The sequence below is a fragment of the Panthera onca genome, chromosome B2 (genome assembly GCF_046562875.1).
Source record: "Panthera onca isolate mPanOnc1 chromosome B2, mPanOnc1 haplotype 2, whole genome shotgun sequence".
Lineage (NCBI taxonomy): Eukaryota > Metazoa > Chordata > Mammalia > Carnivora > Felidae > Panthera > Panthera onca.
The window spans coordinates 34,232,915-34,257,349 of NC_138343.1; the positions used below are offsets into that span (position 1 = coordinate 34,232,915).

General features: G+C 46.7%; 1 protein-coding gene across 1 annotated transcript; it reads left to right on the forward strand.

Annotated features, from left to right (window-relative positions):
• The first annotated feature begins 5,734 nt into the window (after positions 1 to 5,734).
• LHFPL5 (LHFPL tetraspan subfamily member 5) lies at positions 5,735 to 23,140 on the forward strand. Its single transcript, XM_078446854.2, has 4 exons — positions 5,735 to 6,523; positions 13,167 to 13,403; positions 19,142 to 19,170; positions 22,666 to 23,140. The coding sequence occupies exons 1-3, from the start codon at positions 6,112 to 6,114 to the stop codon at positions 19,150 to 19,152; spliced, it is 660 nt and encodes a 219-aa protein (XP_078302980.1). The 5' UTR covers positions 5,735 to 6,111; the 3' UTR covers positions 19,153 to 19,170; positions 22,666 to 23,140.
• The last annotated feature ends 1,295 nt before the right edge of the window (positions 23,141 to 24,435 follow it).

Genomic DNA, 24,435 nt, shown 5'->3' on the forward strand with positions numbered 1-24,435 from the left:
CGTTCCAAATGCTTTCTACATCCTCATCAGGGTTCGGCACTGCTGGTTTTTTAGTTTTTTTTCTCTTTCTTTCTTTCTCTTTCTTTTTTTTGTTGTTTGTTTCTTTGTTTTTGGTTTTTAATTTAGCCTTTCTAATAGATGTAAGAGCAGTATGTCATTTACGTTTCCCTACTGACTGATGATGTTGAGCATTTTTTCATGTGTTCAGTTGCCATCCATATATCTTCTTTGATCAAGTGTTTGTATCTTTTGCCAACCAATCTTTAATGGTTTTTTGTTTTCTTATTACTGAGTTTTGAGAGTTATCAGTGTCCTACAGGGGCTTGAAGTCTGTTGATATTATTGGGAGCCAGTAATGACTGGCTGGGTCCACCTTAGTGGGAAATCCATTCAGTCTCCGTCTGTCCCACCATGGACCCCTTGTTATGAGTCTCTGAGCCAGTGCAGGGTAGGAGCGGGCGGGGAAGGAGGCTGGCTAGCATTTACAGGAGTGGGGTGTCCTGTCCAGTTGATGTTAAAACCCTCTGCAGTAGCAAACCCTTGGAGAACATTCTTATAGGACTCAAATACTCTCTGGTTTTTGTCCCTATTTTGAGGATTCCATGTACCCTACCCCTTTCCTGAAAATCTTAACCCTCCAACCTTACTCTGTTGGAGACGATGACCATCTGGCTTGTACATTAGCTGCTGCCCACAGACTGACGTACCTCAGACTGTCTCTCCTTACAGGAGAGGTGGTATACTTTTTGAGGCAGCCATAACAAATTACCACCCACTTGGCAGATTGAAACAACAGAAGTTGGTTCCCCTACAATTCTGAAGGCCAAAAGTCGAAATCAAGGTATCAGCAGGGCTGTGCTTTCTACGGAGGCTTTAGGGGAGAATCGGTTCCATGCCCCTTCTTGCTTCCGGTGGTTACCAGCTTCCTTGGCTGAAACCCCATCATTCTAGTCTCGACCTCCATGGTTATGTCACCTTTTCCTTTTTGTCTGGATTCTCCTCTGTGTGTCTTAGAAGGATACTTGTCATTGGATGTAGGATCCGCCTAGATAATCTGGCAGGATCTTCTTATCTCAAATCTTTACTTATAGCTGCAAGGAACCTTTTTCTCAATAAAGTAATTTTTACAGGTTCTGGTTATTAGGATGTGGATCTTTGGGGGGTAGATAATTACAGCACTAGAAGTGCTACCTTCTGGGGAGATTTCCTCTCCTCACTGTCCCCAGGGCTGTCCTGAGTGGGGTTGTCATGCCATAGTAGTCCACTCCCACCTGGCCAGCACCCCCATCAGAGCTCTCTCTGGAGCAGGCGGAGGGTGGGGCTTCCACAGTGAGGGAAGAGGCCCGACTGTCCCCCTGGCCTCATACAGCAGAGTTTCACCCTCACATAGGAAGGAGGTCAGGGTGCTGGCCAGCCCAAACCAAAACAATGTGACAAGTGTCCACTAGAGACAGACATTTGTCTGCCTGCATCTTTTGAGTGACTGGTAGTGACTCATTTCTACAGCTCCCCTGGGGACATAGTGCTCTTTTTGATTTATTATTCGGAGAGTAAGAGAGAATGCCACAGGCTTTCACGTAGCTCTTCCTGGTACATTTGTCTTTAGCTCAAGGGTCAGGGAGCCAAGGTGAGGATTTGACCTGTTCCTGAGGTGATCTGGCGTAACCATTTAGAACATAGGATGGATTTCAGGCCTTGCAGTTCTGTACTGTCACAGCCCCTGAATCTTATCTTAATGGCCCTATGCCTTATAGCAACAGGTCTCAACAAATTCTCAGAGCCATAGCACATAAAGGTCTTGACTTAGGTTTTTTAAATGTTTATTTATTTATTTTGAGAGAGAGCGTGCTCGTGCCTGAGTGGGGGAGGAGCAGAGAGAGAGAGAGAGGGAGAGAGAGAATCCCAAGCAGGCTCTGCATTGTCAGTATAGAGCTGGACTAGGGGTTTGATCTCATGAACCATAAGATCATGACCTGAACTTAAATCAAGAGTTGGATGCTTAACTGACTGAGCCACCCAGGTGCCCCTTAACTTAAAAACATTTTTTAAAATGTTTTTTAGGGGCGCCTGGGTGGCGCAGTCGGTTAAGCGTCCGACTTCAGCCAGGTCACCATCTCGCGGTCCGTGAGTTCGAGCCCCGCGTCAGGCTCTGGGCTGATGGCTCGGAGCCTGGAGCCTGTTTCCGATTCTGTGTCTCCCTCTCTCTCTGCCCCTCCCCCGTTCATGCTCTGTCTCTCTCTGTCCCAAAAATAAATAAAAAACGTTGAAAAAAAATGTTTTTTATTTATTTTTGAGACAGAGACAGAGCATGAGCAGGGGAGGGGCAGAGAGAGAGGGGGACACAGAATCGGAAGCAGGCTCCAGGCTCCAAGCTGTCAGCACAGAGCCTGACACGGGGCTCGAACTCACAGACTGTGAGATCATGACCTGAGCTGAAGTCCGACGCTCAACCGACTGAGCCACCCAGGTGCCCCTTATTTTATTTTTTTTAAAGATTGTATTTTTAAGTAATCTCTACATCCAACATGGGGCTTTAACTCACAACCCTGAGACCAAAAGTCTTATGTTCCAGTCAGGTACCCCTCATTTTATTTATTGAGTCAATAATCTAGATGTCTGAGCTTGTCTTGCTTAATATTATTCAGTGCCCCCCCACTGAATTTCCTAATTTCTTCATTCTCCTTATTTTATTTATTTTTAGTAGGTGCTGTGCCCCAACATAGGACTTGAACTCACAACCCCTCAACCAAGCATCACATTCTCTACTGACTGAGCCAGCCAGGCACCCTTTCTTCATTCCCTTTAAATCTATTTTGACCAGGGCTGCCTGGGTGGCTCAGTCGGTTAAGCGTCCGACTTCAGCTCAGGTCATGATCTCGCGGTCTGTGAGTTCGAGCCCCGTGTCAGGCTCTGGGCTGACGGCTCAGAGCCTGGAGGCTGTTTCAGATTCTGTGTCTCCCTCTCTCTGCCCCTCCCCTGTTCATGCTCTGTCTCTCTCTGTCTCAAAAATAAATAAACGTTAAAAAAAATTTTTTTTTTAAATAAATCTGTTTTGACCAAAGCCACTTGGCTCCCAGAACTTGTCCCTCAGAGGGCACATGATCTCTGGTGTTCATGAGTGACAATTTTATTAGCTATTTCTCCTCTGTGTACCATGGAACATAAACAGGAATCTCAGAGCGTTTTGCCCGAAGCCCTCTTTCTGGTGCCAATGTTTGGATCAGTTAGGGCTCTTTGGTGCCCACGGCCAAAGCGTACTCTGGCTAATGAAATAAAAAAAGAAGGAAATAGAAGGATATAGGGTGGGTCACAGAGCTGAAGAAGGAGCAGGGCAACTGTCTAGGCAGAGTGGGAATCAGGGTGTGTCTGAAGTTCCCAGTAGCAGCAACTCATGGATTGTTTCTTAGGGATGTTGCCAAGGCCTGATAAAGCAATAGCTTTTTTTCCCTTTTGTCAGTCTACTACCAATTCAGATTCTCCAGGGAGAGACTGATGGCCTAGTTTGGGTCACCCACTCATCCTTGTCTCTGGAGTCTGTATGCCCTGTGATTGTCTCACCAGATCCTCAGGAAGCAGGAGAGTCTGTTCTCAGAGGCAGGGGAAGTTGTGCTGGGCAGGCCAAACAGAGGTGGTTCACCAGCCTAGAGCCTTCTCTGAGTGGGAGAAGATACAGTCTGTCTCTAGGGAAACTGCCGGTCTGATGGTGGACACATAGGCTGTGCCCTCAATGACCTTCCAGTCTGATGGGAAGACTGGTCACAAAACCAAAGAGATTTAAGAGAAAGAGGAAATGTAGGCAGTGGCACAAGTATGTTCAAGACAGGGTTTGGGGGGGGGGTGAGGGGAAAGACAGGGTTTTGGGTTTTTTTAGTAGTGAAAAACTGGAAACTGCTAAAATACCCTAAAAAGGGGAAATGCTCAAACAATTAAATGATTACATACTCTGAATCAATATACACACATTAAAATCATGTTTTTGAAAAAAAATAGTAATATGAGAAAATATTAATGGTGTAATGCTATGTGAAAAAAATTGGATACTAAATTGTCCAATTGTATAAAGCAGTATATGCAGAAGGAAGGAAATATGTCAAAATGTTAACAGAGGTAATAATAATGATAAACCTTTTGAGTACTTTTATATGTGAGGCCCTGTGCCAAACAGTTTACCTGTATTATTTTACCTAACCCTTAGGTGATAGGAACTATTCTCCCCATACTTTTTAAAAGCAGGCTCTACGCCCAGTGTGGGGCTTGAACCCGTGACCCTGAGATCAAGACCTGAGCTGAGATCAAGCGTCTGACTCTTAACCAACTGAGCCACTCAGGCTCCCTCTCCCCATTTTATAGATGAAGAAACTGAGGCCTGGGGAGGTTAAATCCACAGATAGTCATATAGCTAGTAAGTGGCTAACTCAATCCAGATGTGTCTAAAGCCAAAGTCCATGTGTTTTTTTAAAAAATGTTTATTTATTTATTTTGAGAAAGAGAGAGGGAGGGAAGGAGCATGAACAAGGGAGGGGCAGAGAGAGAGGGAGAGACAGAATCCCAAGCAGTTTCCACACTCAGCATGAAGACAAGCTCATGAATGGTGAGATCATGACCTGAGCTGAAATCAAGCGACATTTACCTGACTGAGCCACCCAGGCAACCCCAAAGTCCATGTTTTTAAGATAATCTTGACTCCCCTTAGCTTCCAATGTTGGGGTTATGAGTGATTTATATCCTTTTATGTAGCTTTCCTGAATTTGCTAGATCCCTACACCAAACATGTATTTACCTATACAGTCATGAGAAATACATATTTTGAAAAAGAAGGGGGAAAAAGAAATATGCAACAAAAACATATAAACAGGAGAAAGATATTGTATTGAACAAAACCATTTGGTAATGGATACCTGGGTGGCTCAGTCAGTTAAGCGTGGGACTTCAGCTCAAGTCATGATCTTGTGGTCTGTGAGTTCCAGCCCCAGGTCGGGCTTTGTGCTGACAGCTCAGAGCCCGGAGCCTGCTTGGAATTCTGTGTCTTCCTCTCTCTCTGCTTCTCCCCCGCTCACGCTCTGTCACTTTCTTTCTCTCTCAAAAATAAATAAACATTAAAAAAAAAAAACATATGTTAAAGTCTGGGAGGCCTCACAAGTATTGTCCTTTGCTGTGCTTTGTAGTTTTTTAATATAGCACTATCAGTCTGCATTGCAAATATATCTACGGATATACATATATGTAAATGCCTCACTGTCTTTGAGGGCAGGGACCCTCTTTTATCTCTGTGGTTTTGCCTAGGGAAGATACCCTCCAACATGGGGCTTAGCACATAGTAGGTTCTTAGAAATTGTTGATTGAAGAGAAACCATATGGACTAGAAACCAGTGACCGGAAGACACAATCAGAAAAGGTTTTGCTGGACTCCCCTGTATTGGGATTTCTGAGAGGGCGACTAGGGAGCCAGGGCGGGGTTGGATGGGATGGGGGAACAGTGTTCAAGGAGAGGTTTTGGTTCTGCGGCAGGAGTTGAGCGGGAGGAATGTGACAGCTGCAGCCCCACCCTCTCAATTTTTGTCACCCCCCCCCAACCCCCCCAACTCAGGAGGGTGAAGAGGGGTCTCAGTTCCCTGAGAAACTGAGCGGTGGGCGGGCCAGGAGCTCCGCATGCCTCCCCGGGCCGTCATCTGTTTCCCACCCTCCTCCGACCGGAGTCCCGAGGCGCTGGCCGCGGTGCTGAAGCAGCGCTCTCCGAGGAGGGAGGAAGGAGGGGCCGGGCCGCGGCGAAGAGGCGGAGCTCTATGAAGCTCTGAGCTGGAAAGGGGGGAGGGGCAGGGCGGCGCCAGCAGGCCCGAGACCCTGGCAGGCTTGAGAGGAGGCAGGAGACTGGAGACAGCCTGGCTAGAGTGGACAAAGGCATCTGGACAATCTTCCTCGGAAGAAACCAAGGTTGTCGTCCTGGTCTTATAAATCCTCTCTCTTCTACCTTGGAGGGACCCTCACCTTGTGTCCTGACCTCAGCCTCGTTCTCAAGCCCATCTGAGGAGTGACTGACTTCTAGGCTTTTCTGTCTGCGAAGCCACTAGCTTACAGCCCACAAGACCCCAGGTGAGGGCCTACTGCCTCACCATGGTGAAGTTGCTGCCCGCCCAGGAGGCAGCCAAGATCTACCACACCAACTATGTGCGCAACTCGAGGGCTGTGGGTGTGATGTGGGGCACACTCACCATCTGTTTTTCGGTGCTTGTTATGGCCCTCTTTATCCAGCCCTACTGGATTGGTGACAGCGTTAACACACCCCAGGCAGGCTACTTTGGCCTTTTCTCCTACTGTGTGGGCAACGTGCTGTCCTCTGAGCTCATCTGCAAGGGTGGCCCGCTGGACTTCTCCTCCATTCCCTCTAGAGCTTTCAAGACTGCCATGTTTTTTGTGGCCTTGGCCATGTTCCTCATCATTGGCTCCATCATCTGCTTTAGCCTCTTCTTCGTCTGCAACACGGCCACTGTCTACAAGATCTGTGCATGGATGCAGCTGGCTGCAGGTGAGCAGGGTTAATGGGAGGGCAAGTGGGGGCCCACCCCCCGCCACAGGGGACGCTGCACCATTCCGCCCTCTGGAGGCTCTTGGTCTTCTTCCCAGCTGTTCCTCTTTATTTTTTTTTTTCTTGAAGATTTAATTTTTTAAAGCAATCTCTACATGGGGCTTGAACATACAACCCCGAGATCAAGAGTCACATGCTCCACCGACCGAGTCCACCAGGCTCCCCTCAGCTGTTCTCCTTTAGCCCAGCCCTACTCAATGCTCTGTAGAAGCTTCTGAGGAGTAGAGAACTTTAGACTGGTTGAGACCAAAAGGATCGTTGAGATCAAATTGTTCAACCCCCTCATCTTACTGATAGGAACTGAGGTCCAGAGAAGGGGAGTGACTTGCCCAGGAGCACACAGCTAGTTGATAGAAGGTGTCCTGACTCCCAGGCCACCACATCAGAGGTTGTTGTTGCTCTGAGGAGGAAAAAGAAGGAAGCTTCCATTGTCAGCCATGTGGAAATAGGATCCAGCCCAGGGCAAAATGTCAGGCACATCCTAGATGTCTCCATCTCCCACTTCTGGGCGTTTGTTCTTTCTCTTTATGGATCCCCAGATCCCTGCCCTCACTCTTCCCCTCTCACCCAAAAGTGCTCTCAGGGAGATTCTAAAGTCAGTTGTTTATTTGGAGTGTTATGCTGTGACCTTTCCCATAGAAACTTGCATTGAAGTTCTCTCTTTCATGGTGGAGTGAAAGTCTTTGTTCCCTAGTTATAGGTTTCTGTACTTGAGGCAGCAAACGGGAGTGATATTTTGTCATGGGGGGAGTGGTGGTGGTGGCTAGGGTCTTTTATTATTATTTTTAATGTTTATTTATTGTTGAGAGAGAGCATGAGCAGGGGAAGAGTCAGGAAGGGGGGGAACAGAGGCTCCAAAGTGGGCTCTGTGCTGACAGCAGTCAGCCCTATTCAGGGCTTGAACCCATGAACTACAAGATCATGACCTGAGCCGAAGTTTGAGGCTTAACTGACTGAGCCACCCAGGCATCCCAGATGGCTAGGGTCTTTTAAAACTATGGAGGGGTGGGGCACCTGGGTGGCTCAGTCGGTTAAACCTTCGACTCTTGGTTTCCACTCGTGATCTCACGGTTTGTGGGTTCAAATCCCACACTGGGCTCTGCACTGACAGTGCGGAGCCTGCTTGGGATTCTCTCTCTTCCTCTTTCTCTGTCCCTCCCCTGCTGTCTCTGTCTCTCTCAAAATAAATAAATAAACTAAAAAAAAATTAAACAAACAAAAAACTATGTGGGGTAGGTGGCTACTTATGGTGCCCCAAAGCAGGCCTTTCCTGCCCCTTTTTCCTGCTCCTGGCCCAGGCAGGCCTCTCGGTCCTTGGGCCAGCTGCTCCCGTTTTCCTCTAAAGCTCAGGAAGACATGGCCTAAGGCCTTGTCCTTCAGCCCTTGGTCCCCTCCCATCCCAAGGACCACGCACAGACTGCCCATTCTAGGGAAATGTCCAGGGGCAGTGTGGGGACTTCAGACTAGAGAGCAAACCATCTTGATATCGTTGGTTAGAATGAGAAGTAGTATTATCCATAACAGGGGGAATGGAGCGGGGATCAGAATCCCAGACAACAAGGGGCGCCTGAGTGGGTCGGCCGGTTGGGCGTCTGACTTCGGCTCAGGTCACGATCTCGCGGTCCGTGAGTTCGAGCCCCGAGTCGGGCTCTGGGCTGATGGCTCAGAGCCTGGAGCCTGCTTCGGATTCTGTGTCTCCCTCTCTCTCTGCCCCTCCCCCGTTCATGCTCTGTCTCTCTCTGTCTCAAAAATAAATAAATAAAAAAAAAACGTTAAAAAAAGTAAAAAAAAAAAAAAAAAAAAAAAAAAAAAGAATCCCAGACAACAAAACACATAGATTCAAGACTCTGTCAGAGTTGGAGGGGACCTTAGAGAGCTATAGGTACCCCCCCACCCCCACCCAAAGATGAGGAATCTGGGACTGAGAAAGAGGAAAAGACTTGGCCAAACCTGTAACAGATCAACTGGCAACTAAGGACCAAGGAGAATTAAAGCAGCAGGTTCCAAGAAACAAGATGTATTCCAAACTCACTTTTATTGAGCCACACATTTACATAAGTATAATGACTTACAAAGCACTTTCACATCTACCCTCTGGAGGAGCCCATCCCTACCTAGTGAGGTGGGCGTTCCTCTTATTGATAAGAGGAATAAGAGCCTTATAGATAAGGCTCCTAATGGGTAACTTGACTTTTAGCACAGGTAGTGGTGGACAGAACCTTTGATTCCAAATTTTGTACTCAGGCTACTCACTTGGCTCCAGAGCTGCGTCTGCAATCCACCCACCATCTCCCTCTCTGGTCTCTCTGTATCATGAGTGAGAGGTTGGGACAGGGCTGAGGTAAATCTTGGTGGGAGGTGGGGAGAAGGAGGAGAAATGCAGATGTAGCAGTTCTGGGACAAAGAGGAGTAGAATGGACCCTGGCATGCTTACCAGCTGGTCCTCCATATCAGAGCTATGGGATGCTGGAAACACAACCATTCCTCTCATTCTCCACACTGCCCCCTCCCACAACCTCCTGCAACAGGTGTCATGTGCTGAACAGGCAGTGCTTGGGAGGGACTATGTGGGGGAGACGTCACCAGGCCATTTGAGTTAGACCCTGCCGGGTCATGGAGCTGGAGACATTGATAGCAGAGGTGGCCAGATGCCATCCCATGAAACATTTACATTGGGAAGAGCAAAAGTGGTGTCATGTTCCATTCTTTGGTGCAGGGGAATGGAAGATGAGCCAAAGGGAGGGATTAAGAGGGGGTCTGCTTTGCAGTCAGCAGCTGGGAGACGGGTCCATTTGAAGATGCCTAAACCAATTAGTTTAACCTTGCCAAGAAGCCTGAGGCCAGGGAAGGGAGCAGGAGAAAGGAAAGAGGATTGGTGCCTGGGCCAGTGGGGGGCTGTAGTTTAACAATGTTAATTGAGCTTCTGGATCCCAGGTATAAGTTGTGTGTGGTTCCAGCTCCTAGAAACACAGGTAGAGCAAGTTGCTTGTCTCTCTGAGTCTTGATAACCTCATCTGTAGGGTGTAGCAACAGCACCTCCCATCACAAGGTTCTTGTGAGGATGGGATGTATACTGCATGTAAAACACCTTGTACGGTCCTTGACACATAGGAGGTGCTCGGCAAATATGAAAAACACAAAAACAGTCAGGATGGGGGGGTGTGACAAAAAAACTCCCAAATCTTAGTGGCTTAAAACAAAGATTTATTCTTTGCTGGTGGCACAAGCTCACTGAGGATCAGCTGGGGGCTCTGCTTTCACCCTTCTCTTCTGGAACCCGGGCTGATGGAGCACCGGCTGTCATCTGGCTGTCATCATTGCAGAGGGAAAGGGAGCTCTGGAAGGCGTCTCCCCAGAAGTTACATGCTGTGGCCCGCAACCCCACACATTTCCGCTCCTATTTTGTTGTCTAAGGGAAGTCTTATGGCCTTGCCCAACTTGAAAAGAGAGGAGCAAGGAAATCTAACACCGCTATGTACCTGAAATGTTTGTGAACAGCTCTAATGACATTCACATCCCCTGAGGTTGCTTCCATCTGACTTCAATGCCAATAATAATAGCAGCAACTGACTTTAATTGGCTGGTTACCATGTACCAGACACTGCAGTAAGCATTTTCTTTCTTTCTTTCTTTCTCTCTCTCTTTCGTTCTTTCTTTTTTTCTTTCTTTCTTTTTGGTTTAAATGTTTATTTATTTATTTATGAGAGACAGAGAAAGAGAGAGAGAGAGAGAGACAGTGCGAGCAAAGGAGGGGCAGAGAGAGAGGGAGACAGAGAATCCCACGCAGGCTCCACACTGTCAGCAAAGAGCCTGACTCGGGGCTCGAACTCACGAACCATGAGATCATGACCTGAGCTGAAATCAAGAGTCAGATGCTTCACCAAGCTGAGCCACCCAGGTGTCCCCACAGTGAGCGTTTTCTATACATGATCACACTTAATCTTCGTAACTCCGCTATGAGTCAGGTAGTATTATCCTAATTTTACAGATGAGAGAATGGAAGTCAGAAAGGGTAAGTAAACTTGCCTGAGGATACCATGCTGGCCTCTGCTGAGAGTCCTGAGACATTACAAATGGAGTTGCCCCCCACTGTGCCCAGGTGGATGGGTCAGGTGCTCACAGAGGGTCATGGCACCCATTGTAACAACCTGTTTCCAGGTTGGAGGCCCTGGGCTATTTTCCAGAGATGCTACGGAAGGAGAAGGGGACCAAGGGGAGGAGATGGGGAGAATGGAAAGTCCAGAAGGGCAGCTCCTTTCCACATTGACCCATTCCACTCCTCCGCCCGGGTTAAGGTGGGGGCCACGGTTGGCACCAAAACTCTGGTCTTACACCAACTGGGGAAGGCCATAGGTTTTACCGAAGAGCTCTGGGAAAGTCCCCCCTCCCCTATGCTAAGTATCTTCCTGAAACACTTCTCATTTTGTCACGAAGTCTGAAATGTCAGCACTAAATACATTCAGCTCTTTGGAGTGATGTCAGTCTGAGAGTTTAGGGAATTAACTTTGAGGGAAAAAAAAAAAAAAGCCAGGAGCATGTGTTCAGGTCTTGACTCTGCCCTGGGCAACTCACTTGGTTTCTCTGAGACCTCAGTTTTCTAATCTGTAAAATGGGATATTAAGACATGGCCTACTTCACAGAACTGTTGTCAGGATCAAGAGGAAAAGGGTACACGAAGTATTTTGGACCTAAAAGACCTATACACTTATATGAATTAGCTTGTCCCATGTAAAATCAAAGGCGAGTTGATGCATTTAGGCGGGGAGGAGGGATCCTGATCTTTATACTTTACTCTGTATTTGTTTGATCTGTTGACTTTCCTTGCAAGCACAAACGGAGCCCAAGGTAGGTAACTGGGTCCTGTGAGGTGTTTCCCCGAGGTGCTCCTGGGTAGGGCACAGCCTCGGAACTGAAGAGCCTTTGGGCCTGTGGAAGGAGGGTGAGGGCTCAGAAGGTGGCACAGAGAATGGAAGGAACCCCCTGCCTGCATGTCGGTTGTGCTTGGGGTTGGCCTTGGTCACATCCCAGGATCGTGTCACATATCTTTGCAGCTAAGGTGGGGTGGTCCTTGGTGGGAGGGCAGGGAAGTGAGGAGAAGGAGGGAAAATGAAATTTTTGCCTGTAAATACTAAGTCAGTGAAAGCACAGGATGGGATAATTGTAGCTAACACTCGTGAAGCACTAAGTATGTGCTAAGCACTTTTCCAATATTAACTCATTTGCACCTCACTGCAATCCAAACAGGTAGGGCCTACTCATATTCCCACTGTATAGACGAGAAAACTGAGGCCAAAAAAAAAGCTTAAGTAGCTTGCTCTGAGTCACACAGCTAGTTAGGAAAGAGCTGGGCTTGAAATCCAGGCAGCCCGTTCTAGTGTTTCCCACCTTTCCTAGTGAGAGAATTACCTGAAAGAATGATTTTCAAAACAGGGATTCCCAGGGCACCTGGGTGGCTCAGTCAGTTGGGCGGCCGACTTCGGCTCAGGTCATGATCTCACAGCTTGTGAGTTCGAGCCCCATGTCAGGCTCTGGGCTGACAGCTTGGAGCCTGGAGTCTGCTTTGGATTCTGTGTCTCCCTCTCTGCCCCTCCCCCACTCACACTGTCTCTCTGTCTCTCAAAAATAAACATTAAAAAAAATTTTAACCCCCCCCCCCCCCCAGGATTCCTGAGCCCACCCCTAGCCTGGGAATCAGCATTTTAAACAAATATTCCAGGGGATTCTCAAATTTAGGGAAGTATGGACAACTGCAGTGTTATGCACTGAGTTAGGAGGGAGAGACCTATTTGCTTAAATGAAAGGTTCATGAGGGAAGCAGCCAGAGATGGGGCTGGAAAACTTTGTGTTTTCATTAAATCTAAGATTCCCAAGTTGTGGGACATACCATGATTCTGTGTGTGTAAAAAGGAAAAATACTCCTTTTTTTAAAAAAGTTTATTTATTTATTTTGAAAGAGAGAGAGAGAGGGAGAGCGAGTGGGGGAGGGACAGAGAGAGAGGGAGACAGAGAATTCTAAGCGGGCTCTGCCCTGTCAGCACAGAGCCTGATGCAGGGCTCGAACTCACTAACCAGGAGATCATGGCCTGAGCCGAAGTCAGACACTTAACTGAGCCACCCAGGTGTCTCCAAAAGAAAAAAATACTTGTAATCAAACCACGGCCTGAAGCTTTCTTACTATTTCAGAGATATCGGAGCATGAATAAATATATGTCTTAGGAGTGACGAGTTCTCTGGGTCGGGACCAGATTTTGGAGGGGTTTGAAGCCAGAGTAGCCAGTGCCTCGTCAAGTCCAAAGTGAGGGGCACGGCTGAGGGCCTGGTAGGATCACCTGGTGCCATGGCAGAACCTTCCCTGGGCGGAGGAGCTCCACTTTCTGCCTCTATCCCCACCAAGGGCAAGTCACTTTAACTCTTGGATCCTCCATTTTCTCCCCTGTGCTCTACAAGAACCATGGTAGGAGCTGCCCGCCCTCTCAAGGAGGAGGGGGAGTGACAAGGTGGCAACAGTGGGCGGGGGGGGGGGGCAGTAGCAGACTGAGCACAGCCAGCCTGACACCATCTTCACCCCCTCCCACCCCCTCAGCCACAGGCCTCATGATCGGCTGCCTGGTCTACCCGGATGGCTGGGACTCAAGTGAGGTGCGACGCATGTGTGGGGAGCAGACGGGCAAGTACACGCTGGGTCAGTGTACCATCCGCTGGGCCTTCATGCTGGCCATCCTCAGCATCGGAGACGCCCTCATCCTCTCCTTCCTGGCCTTCGTGCTGGGCTACCGGCAGGACAAGCTCCTCCCCGATGACTACAAGGCCGATGGAAAAGGTAACCTGCCCTCCCCCGGGGAGGTGGGGCTTCCTCTCAGCCGGTTACCAGAGGACTGGTCCCTGGCCCGGGGTTGGGGACGGACACCAAGACCAACTGGACACAGGCCTCGTTCCAGAGGCCAAAAGCCAGTGGGGGGTTGTAAGCTGGCGGCTGATGAGGCAGTGAGAGAGACCTGTGGGGCAGAGGCTGTCTGTGATAGAAGGGTGTCCTCATGCCTCCCCCGCCCCTGACTTCTGTCAGGGTCTCCAGGGGAGAGAACCCTGATCCAGCCTGGGGGGCGAGGTACGGCCTCCTAGAGAAGGCGGTGCTGGGGCTGGGTCCCCGAGTTCACCGGGAGTCTGCTTGGTGGATAGAGGAGCGGCCAGTCAGGAGAGGGGCTGTGTTGTTGGGGCAGGAGGAGAAAGGTAGATGAGGGGACAGATGTGACAGCTCCTGGAATGCATACGGTGGGCGGTCCCTTGAGTTAGAATAACCTTGGGGTTCTCTGTATGCCATCCTGTTTCAATTTCCTTCTGCCCAAATCCTACCCCTGAGTCATGAGTCAGTTGTAGGAGACCCGAAGCCCAGACGGACGCTTTAGCCTTTTCTGACTCCTTCCCAACTGACCTTTCTTCCTCTTATGGTACTTTCTGCTCCCGTTTCTCTTTCAGGGCATAAATTTTATCTCCTAGTCATAGGGCAAGGCCTGTCTCACATGCGTGTGAATCCAAAATTGCCCACTCTCCCCACAGTCTTCGCCCCATTGACCTGAACTCGAAGGGGGAGGCAAACTCCGTTGCCCCCTGGGACCAAGGACGCTTCCCAGATGAGGAACTTGCAGCCCGGAAGGGAGACCCCCCCCCCCCGCCCCCGCCCCAGGGCTACACAGAAAGGTGGTGGCAAAAATGACCAGACTCTGGCTCAGCCCAGGGCCCACTGCTCCATAAGGAAGTCATTAGACATCTCATCCTCCTCTGGCAGTGGAAGACTCGCACGCCTAAGTTATAGGATGAAAGCTGAAAACCAAATTGCTAGAATGAGCTGGACCAAGGAGGAGAGGAGAGAGAGGTGTCTTTCTGTTGAAGGAGGGGGCCGATAGTTCCTAGGTTCTGGGAACACTTAAGGTCTGGGTGCCTCGAAAACCCCGTGAGGGGAAGGGAAATGGGACTAGTATGTACTGAGGCTTTGCCATGTGCAGGAGTGATGTAAGGTTTGTTCCCAGGGGGCCATCTTTGTTTAATCTGCACAGCAGCCCTGGGGGGACGGGTTGGAGGTGGGGGGGTCCAGCAGGATCTGTCTGCACAACCAGCACTTTCTCCAGCGATGGAGGTTTTTCCAAGGGAGGCTGCAGCAGGGGCCGCCGCTGGAGGCATTTTGTTCAGCTTTTAGCCCCCAGGCGGGGCCAACCTTAAATCTGGAAACACTGCAGAGAACATTTTTGTAGTCCTCATTTGCATTCTTTCCTTTTCACCAGGGATTCTTTTAGCTGGAAAGAAATGTTACGCGCGCGTGGCGCGGAGTTCCCTTTACAGCGCTTCCTTGTGGAGAGATGGGTTTGTCTCTTTGACCCTTTATCTACTGATCAAAATGTCAGTTGGCTTTCCTCTCTTTCCTTGTCCCTCTTCTTTCGTGCCCCATGCACCTGTTTCAATCTTTTCAGATTCTTTTCTCTCCATATTTTAGTTCCCTCACTATCATGCAGGATTCAATTTATCCTTCTTGTTTATAACCTGTTAGGAAACACCCACATAACCTTTCTGAACACATCTAACTACTTAGTGAAGTAGCTATCGCTGCTGTCAAAGCACAAAATTGGGTCAGGAAAGCAGAATTAAAAAAAAATTTTTTTTTAAATGCTTATTTAGTTTTGAGAGAGACAGAGAGACAGAGCATGAGTGGGGGAGGGGCAGAGAGAGAGGGAGACACAGAATCCGAAGCGGGCTCCAGGCTCTGAGCCGTCAGCACAGAGCCCGACGCGGGGCTCGAACTCACAAACTGCGAGATCAGAACCAGAGCCGAAGTCAGATACTTAAGCGACTGAGCCACCCAGGTGCCCTGGAAGGCAGAATTTGAGTCCCAGTTCCTCCAAGTCGCTTTCCTCAAGGTGCTTCCCACGAAAAAGCAGGACACTAACTCCTGCTCTGCCACCTCTATTATTGTGTGACATGAAGGAAATGATGACAGAAGTGAAGGCTTGCATGAGTACATGGTTGCTGATCCGCTCGTTAAGGGTTAAGGAGGCAGAGGAGAATGAGTGTGGGCTTTGGAGTCAGACCTGGTTTTAAAACTGGGGCTCCGCTGTTAACCAGCTGTGACTGCAGACATTACTCAACTTCTCTGAGCGTTTCCTCATCCGAGCCCCGTTTTTACAGGGTGAGGTGGCAGGTTTCTCCTCGGTTGAAAAAATTACCTACTTCAAAAGATCGTGCTCAGGCACAAGACAAGGATGTCTGCCGTTGGCACTGCAGTTGAAGAGCATACTGGAGGTTATAGCCAGGGTAGTTAGGCAAGAAAAAGAAGGAAAAGAAAACCAGTTTGGAGAGGACAAAGTGCAACGATCTCTACTAGCAGATGACATGATTTTGCATATGGAACGTGCTAAAGAATCCACTAAAAAACCATGAAAGGTAACATGCAACATTAGCGAGGCTGCAGGATATAAACAATATACAAAAATCTATCACATTCGCACACACAGCAGTGAACAATCTGAAAATGACTTGTCAGAAAGCAATGTCACTTATAATAGCATCAAAAAATAAAATATGTAGGGGCACGCCTGGGTGGCTCAGTCTGGTTAAGCAGCCGACTTCGGCTCAGGTCATGATCTCGCGGTCCGTGAGTTCGAGCCCCACATCAGGCTCTGTGCTGACAGCTCAGAGCCTGGAGCCTGTTTCGGATTCTGTGTCTTCCTCTCTCTGACCCTCCCCTGTTCATGCTCTGTCTCTCTCTGTCTCAAAAACAAATAAACGTTAAAAAAAAAATTAAAAAAAAATAAATAAAATATGTAGAAAAAAATTTAACAAAAGAAGTGTGAGGTTTGTACATGAAAATTAAAAACCGTTGTTGAAAGAAATTAAAGGCCTAAATCAATGGGAGCATCCACATTCACGGATGAGAACACTTCATATTACAATGGCAATGCTCCCCAAACTGATCTATAGATTCAGTGCAATCCTTATCAAAATCCCTGCTGGCTTTTTGCAAAACTTGGTAAGCTGATCCTCAAACTCGTATGGAAACGCAAGGGACCCAGAAGAGCCAAAACAATCATGAAGAAGAACACAAGTTGGAGGACACACATGCCGTGATTTCAAAACTTACTACGAAGCTACAGTAATCAGGATGGTGTGGTCCTGGCATGAGGATCGACATACAGATCAATGGAATAAAATTAAGAGTCCAGAAATGAACCCAAACATAAATGGCAAACTGATTGTCAACAGAGATGCCAAGACCATTCAATGGAGGGAAAGAATAGTCTTTTCAGTAAATGGCGCTAGAACAACCAGACATCTACACGCAAAAGAATGAAGTCGGGGGCATCTTGGGTGGCCCAGTTGGTTGAGTGTCTGGTTTTAGCTCAGGTCATGATCTCACAGTTCATGGGTTCGAGCCCCAGGTTAGGCTCTGTGCTGACAACTTGGAGCCTGGAGCCTGCTTCAAATTCTATGTCTCCCTCTCTCTCTCTCTGCCTCTCCCCTGCTCTCACTCTGTCTGTCTCTCTCTCAAAAATAAATAAACATTAAAAAAAAAAAAAAAGAATGAAGTTGGACTGCCCACCTCACATGATATTTAAAAATTAACTGAAAATGGATCAAAGACCTAAATGTAAGATGTAACATTATAAAACTCTTAGAAGAAAACATAGCTATAAATCCTTGTGACCTTGGTTTAGGTGGTGGTTTCTTAGACGTGACACCTAATACACAAGCGACCAAAGGAAAAAATACGTATAAATTGGATTTCATAAAAAATGAAAGCTTTGGTGTGTCAAGGGACACCAACAAGAAAGTGAAGAAAAGACAACCCACGGAATGGGAGAATGTATTTGCAAATCATAATTCTAATATCCAGAATATAATAAGGACTCCTACAACTTGACAAATAAAACTACGAAGAACCCCATTTTTAAAGTGGGCAAAGGATTTGAATAGACATTTCTCCAAAGAAGATATCCAAATTGGCAAGACAGTTGACATCACTAGTCATGAGGAAAATGCAAATTAAAACCACAATGAGCTATTACTTCACATCCCACTAGGATGGCTGATAAAAAAGATGAACAGGGGCGCCTGGGTGGCTCAGTCGGTTGAGCATCCGACTTCGGCTCAGGTCATGATCTCATGGTTCATGAGTTCGAGCCCTACGTCGGGCTCTGGGCTGATGGCTCAGAGCCTGGAGCCTGCTTCGGATTCTGTGTCTCCCTCTCTCTCTGCCCCGTCCCCGCTCATGCTCTGTCTCTCTCTCCGTCAAGAATAAATAAAACATTAAAAAAAAAAAAAAAAAAAAAAAAAAAGATGAACAGTAACAGGTGTTGGTGAGCACGTGGAGAAAGGAACTCTCATACCCGGCTCGTGAAAAGGTAAAATGGCGCTATTGCTATAGAAAACAGGACGGCAGTTCCTCAAATGGTTAAACATAGAGAGAGGTGCTCTGTGACTCACACATTTATTCCTAGATACGTAGGCAAGAAAACTGCAAACACGTTTGCACAAAAACTTGGATATAAAGCTTCATAGCGGCACGAAAGCCAGGAAGTGGAAACCAACCAAACGTGAGTCAGCTGATGACCTGGATAAATAATATGTGTAAATCTACACAGTGGAATATTATTCAGCTGTAAGAAGTACTGATAATTGCTACCAAGTGGATGAACCTTGAAGACGTTGCAAGTGAAATGAGCCATACACAAAAGGCCATGTATTGTATGATCCCACTTATTTATTTATTTTTAAAGTTTATTTTCATTTATTTTTAAATTTTTATTTATTTTTATTTATTTCCAAAGCTTATTTATTAAAAATAAATTTTTAGAGAGAGGGTGCACGTGTGAGCGCACAAGTGGAGGAGGGGCAGGGGAGAGAGAGAGAGAGAGAGAGAGAGAGAGAGACTCCCAAGCAGGCTCTGTACTGTCGGCGCAGGGCCTGATGCGGGGCTTGAACTCACGAACTTCGAGATCATGACCTGAGCCGAAGTTGGACGCTTAGCCAATTGAGCCACCCGGGTGTCCTAACAGCGGTGATGGCTGCACAGCCCAGTGATTATCCTGGAACCCACCAACCTGTACACTTTGAGTTGAGTAGATTTCGTGTTAGTGAATTGTATCTCAAAAAAAACAAAAGATTGTGTGAAGGATTAGGCAGTGGGTAAATCACTAACAAAGCCTACATGTTATACAGGCGATTAACAAATGTTAGTTCTCTCCTCGTTCTGTCCTTCCGGTATCTCTACTTCTTACGTAATCACCTGCCCGACCACTAACAGCTCCTGGGCTCCAGGTGCCCACTGACACCCCCAGACACTGGGGGGGACATCGGTGAGGGAAGCGGTCTGATTGGACCTTACCGTCTGATAAGGGACACCACATGCAAAATGCAGTTACAAGCTGGTACACGTTAGGAACAACAACAACAATGCGAGCCTTCTCGAGAGTGAAGAAATCTGATCTGGTTTGGCGAGGGAGTTGTGTGCAGGGAATTATCCTGCAAACGAGGCCCGGGTGTATACACATAATGCTCTCTTTTTCATTGCAGAGGAAGTCTGAAGCAGCTGGCGTGCTGGTGAGTAATCCCACCGTTGGGTGGTCTGCCTGCCTTGGGGAAGGGCTGTGGCCTCCTTGGCCTCCGTTTCCTTACAGACTCATCAGGCGGCATGGCCCGTGGGGCCGGGTGTAGGGGCTGGCGTAGGGCCTGGGGGGAGGAGCAGTGACTCCCGCAGGAGCTAGCTGGCATCTGAGACCCCCTTGTTTTACCTCTTACTTGAGAAGTGGAAAAAGAACAGGAAGAAATAATGTCAAACAGCCAGGTGGTTTCATAAACTCATCTTTCTGTGGAGCCTGGCAAACAAGAACAGACTGCTTAGAAGTCATTCTTGTAAATGGGGCCCTTATTTTCAGAAAGACTTTAAGTGATCTGTAAGAAAAATAGAAAACCTAATTAAAAAAAAAAATAAAAGTCACAGAGAGGAAAACAAATATTCTAGAAAGCTAGGCTAATAGAAATACTACCTTCCTCATGCTTCCTGATAGCCAACACAAAAAGAAAAATATGACTTTAACTGATTTTAATGTCTGGTTGAAAAGGAAGCACAACATATCAATTTCCTTATTGCCTTTCAGGTTTCCAAAATGTGATTTAACAAGAATATTAAGGAACACATTAAAAAAATATAAAAGCCCATCATAGTATCACCTTCCAAATAGCTGCCATTTATTGAGGACCTACAGCAGGCTAGGCCCTTCGTGTGGGTAGAAGGGGTTATTTCCATTAAAAAGAAACTTTTTTTTAACGTTTATTTATTTTTGAGAGACAGAGAGAGACAGAGCATGAGCATGGGAGGGACAGAGAGAGGGGGAGACACAGAATCCGGAGCAGGCTCCGGGCTCTGAGCTGTCAGCACAGAGCCCGACGCGGGGCTCGAACTCAGGGAGTGCAAGATCATGACCTGAGCCAAAGTCGGCTGCTTAACCGACTGAGCCACCCAGGCGCCCTGGGGTTATCTCCATTTAAACGATTTTAATTTCTGCAAAGTACCTTCCAGTACACATAGATATACTTTTTTCAATAATAATAAACATTGCCCGCCCCCACCCCCGCCCCCCCATTAGGTGATTCTCAAACTCTAATATGCATACAACCTACCTGGGAATCTTCTTAAAATGGAAATTCTGATTCAGGGGCCATAGACACTGTTCCTAACCTGCTTCACGTAATGGCTACACTTTGAATAGCAAACTGTTAGAGTGTAAACATTTTCTCATTTTTTTTTCAATGTTCATTATTATAAGTTTTTTAAAGCCACAAACTCCATAGCCCTGGTGTACTCTTTAATGGCTAAACAAGACCTTGGTTATTAGCCATCGAGGACTGTTCTCACAGATAAGAACGTGTTGCTTCTGTTGATAAATTCTGGAGTAGAATTGCTGAATCAAAGGTAACCACACCTCTATGTCTTTTCACCCATTTCTCCTATCCCTCCGTATCTATGAGCTCGTCATTGTTTTTAATGTTTATTTATTTATTTATTTTTGAGAGAGAGAGAGAGAGAGAGAGAGAGAGAGAGAGAATTCCAAGCAGGCTCTGCAGTGTCAGTGCAGAGCCAGAAGTGGGGCTTGAACTCATGAACAGTGAGATCACGACCTGACCCCAAATTAAGAGTTGGATGCTTAACCAGCTGAGGCACCCAGGCACCTGTTTTTTGTTTTTTACCTTTCAAGATTCCACAGAGATTATAGGCAGTATTTGTCTTTTTCTGACTTATTTCACTTAGCATAATGCCCTGGAGGTCCATTCATGTTGTCACAAATGGCAAAATTTCATTTTTTTTGGCTGAATAACATTCCAATATAGATATATAGCACAATTTTTTTTAAGTTTGTTTATTTTGAGAGACAGAGACAGCACAAGTCGGGGAGGGGCAGAGAGAGAGAATCCCAAGCAAGCACCACACATTCAGTGCGGAGCCCAGCACGGGACTGGAACCCACGAAACTGTGAGATCATGACCAGGAGTCTGATGATGCTTAACCAACTGAGCCACCCAGGAGCCTCTATAGCACAGTTAAAAAAAAGTTTTTTTAAATTTTATTTTAGAGAGAGAGAGCATGCAAGCGAGGGAGAGGGGCAGAGAGAGAGAGAGAGAGAGAGAGACAGAGACAGGGGATCTTAAGTAGCCTCCACGCTCAGTGTGGAGCCTGATGCGGGGCTCAATCCTATAACCCTGGGATCATGACCTGAGCTGTAGTCAAGAGCTGGGTCCTCAATCGACTGAGTCCCCCAGGCATCCCTCCATAGCACAAGTTTTAAGTGTCCACTGATGGACAGTTAGGCTGTAAATGGCGCTGCCATGAACATGGGAATGCGTACATCTTTTTGAATCAGTATGTTTTTCTTTGGATAAATACCCCCAAATGGAATTGCTGGACCATACGGCAGTTCCATTTCTAATCTTTTGAGGAACCTCCATACTGTTTTTCCTAGTGGCTGCACCAACTCATAATCCCATCAACAGTGCACAGATGTTCTCTTTTCTCCATAACCTTGCCAACACTTTTTGTTTGTCTTTTTGATAGTAGCCTTTCTAAAAGGTGTGAGGTGATATTGTGGTTTTGATTTGCATTTCCCTGAGAGTTAATGATGTTGAGCATCTTTCTATGTGCCTGTTGGCCATCTGTATGTTTTCTTTGGGAAAATGTCTATACAGATCCTTTGCTCATTTTTTATGTATTTATTTATATTTATTCATTTTTTTCTTTGCTCATTTTTAGATTGTTTTCTTGCTATTGATTTATAGGAGTTCTCGATATATTTTGGATACATGATTTGCAAATATCTCCTCCCATTCAGCAGGCTGCTTTTTTATTGGTTGATGGTTTCCTTTGCTGTGCAGAGCTTTTTGTGTAGTCCCACGTGGTTTTTTTTTTTTTTTTTTCGCTTTTGGTGTTAAATTCAAAAAATCGTTGCCATGATCTATGTCAAGGCGCTTACCGCCTGTGGTTTCTTCTAGCGGCTTTATGGTTTCAGGTCTGATATTAAAGTCTTTAACCCATTTTGATTTAACTTTTGTGTATGGTGTAAGGTAGTGGGCCAGTTTCCCGGTACCATTTAGTGAAAAGACTGTCCTTTCCCCATTGTATATTCGTGACTTGTCATAAATTGGCCACAGCATAGGTTCATTTCTGGGCCGTCTACTCTGTTCCGCTGATCTGTGTGTCTGCTTTTATGCCAATACCATACCGTTTTAAGTTTTGTAATATAGGTTGAAATCAGGGAGCCATGATATCATGCTTCTAGCTTTGTTCTTGCCCAAGATTGCTTTTTAAAAATGATACTTTATTTATTTAAGAGACCTGAGTTTTTATTTGATGCACATTGACTATTATTTTATACACTAATGAAATTTGCCTGTCTGGGTAGGGCTAAATCAAAACGTAAGCTTCTGGGGGACATAGGGCACATACATGGGGAATTTGGTTTTGCTTGGCTTTCTAAAAGTGTCAAATTTTATACTCTTGCGATTTTTTTTTTTTTTTTAATACCACAGGTCATCTATTTCCCTGACAATGGAAAATTAAGGAATCGAATTCTTCAGCGATAGAAACTTGTTCCGTCCACGCTTCCCTGTTCCTGGCCACTATAGGTCTGATACCCTGAAGCCTTTCACTATAGGATTCGAACCTGACACTCTCCTGAGACAAGACCTCCTACCGTATGCAGAACACTTTCAGGAGGAGCAGAACTACAGTGACCCACATTAAAGATATTCAGAGAGACATGGGCGGTACTCTCCTGACGGGGCCCCAGTTCTCATCGTATCCCCTTCATACCGGCGATCACGTTACTCCCTGGAGGCCTCTCGTCTGTAAAATGAGAGGGCTGAGTCCACGTCTCAGGGCTTCCCAGGTCTGAGTCTCGAGAGCCTGAGGATACATTCGTTTGCAGGCACAGCAGACACTGCCACCCAGCTCTCAAAGGGCAGCTGAGGGAGAGGCGGTTGTCATGCCAGATCATTTCAGGTTGGGGCTTAGGGGGTCCTTTGCTTCTCCTTTCTTAACTGTTTTCTTATTGATGATCAGAGGTGGGTAAGGAATGGAGGGGCCACCAGAACCCAAATCTATCAGGAAGTCCTATGAAGACTGGGTGAACATAGGATCTAAAAACTTAGGAGAGTAAACTCCATTATGTTCCCTCATAGTGCCCACTCCGACCCAATCAGGACTGGCCCCCAGCTTAAGAAATTTGTTACTTGTGTCCAAGTAATTTGTTTTAGTAATAGATCACATTTCTTGTAAGAACAAAACAAAACGACTTTGGATTTGGCACTCAATGGTGAATCTTTTGCCAGCCTCCAGAGGGGAGCTTGATTGAGGGAATACCTCCTTGTAGCAAAGACGAAGACAGGTTCTTTGGGCTATTCCCTGCCTGGAGACGGTACCTAGAAACAGGGCTTGCTGATTATCTGCAGTGGATAATCCTGAGAGGTAGGTAGTTTTTCCTGGTCTTGCGCATTTACTTAGTAAAGAGAAAATGTAGCTGCTGGTAGAGGAGGGGAGGTAAACACAGAACGAATCTGTAATGGATCTTGTTACTTGATCAAGGAGCAGTCACTGATAACGGTAAAGTTTCTCATTCCTGGGCTGTAAGGGCATTTTTTTTTTTTTTTTTTTAAAGTGAACTCTGCCTTCCAACATAGGGTTTGAACTCATGACTTTGGCAAGAGTCCCATGCTCTACCAACTGAGCCAGCCAGGCGCCCCTGTAGGGCATGCTTTTTAACCAATGCCCTGACAACCTACCCAGTGAGGTTTCTTCTACAGTTCAGATGGATTTGGAACGAGCACCCCAGCATCGTCCTGTTGTTGGTAATGGGAACTATTGGAGTGAGACTTAAGAACAATCATATTCAGAGGTGCCTTAGTGGCTCAGTTGGGTAAGCATCTGACTCTTGCTCTTGGCTCAGGCCTTGATCTCAGGGTTGTGAGTTCAAGTCCCGTGTTGGGTACTACACGTGAAGCCTACTTAAAAAAAAAAAAAAAAATCCCATTCATATTTTCTTGTGTTGATAAAATTATTTCAGTCAGGCATTTACTTTATGCAAACTTGATGAACAACAGAATTTGACAATTTTTGTAGCTTAGTGCCTTTTCTACTTTACATCCATTTATTTCTCATAATTTTACTTTTCATATGAAAAGAAACATTTCTAAGTCTACCTTCTCAAAATTTCTCACTACAATGGCAACCATGGTGGGCCACAGAAGCTTCTGGGGAACTTGAGCATCTGCCAATAGCCTGCACCTTGCTCTTGCCAGAACAGCACGTTTCACCAAAG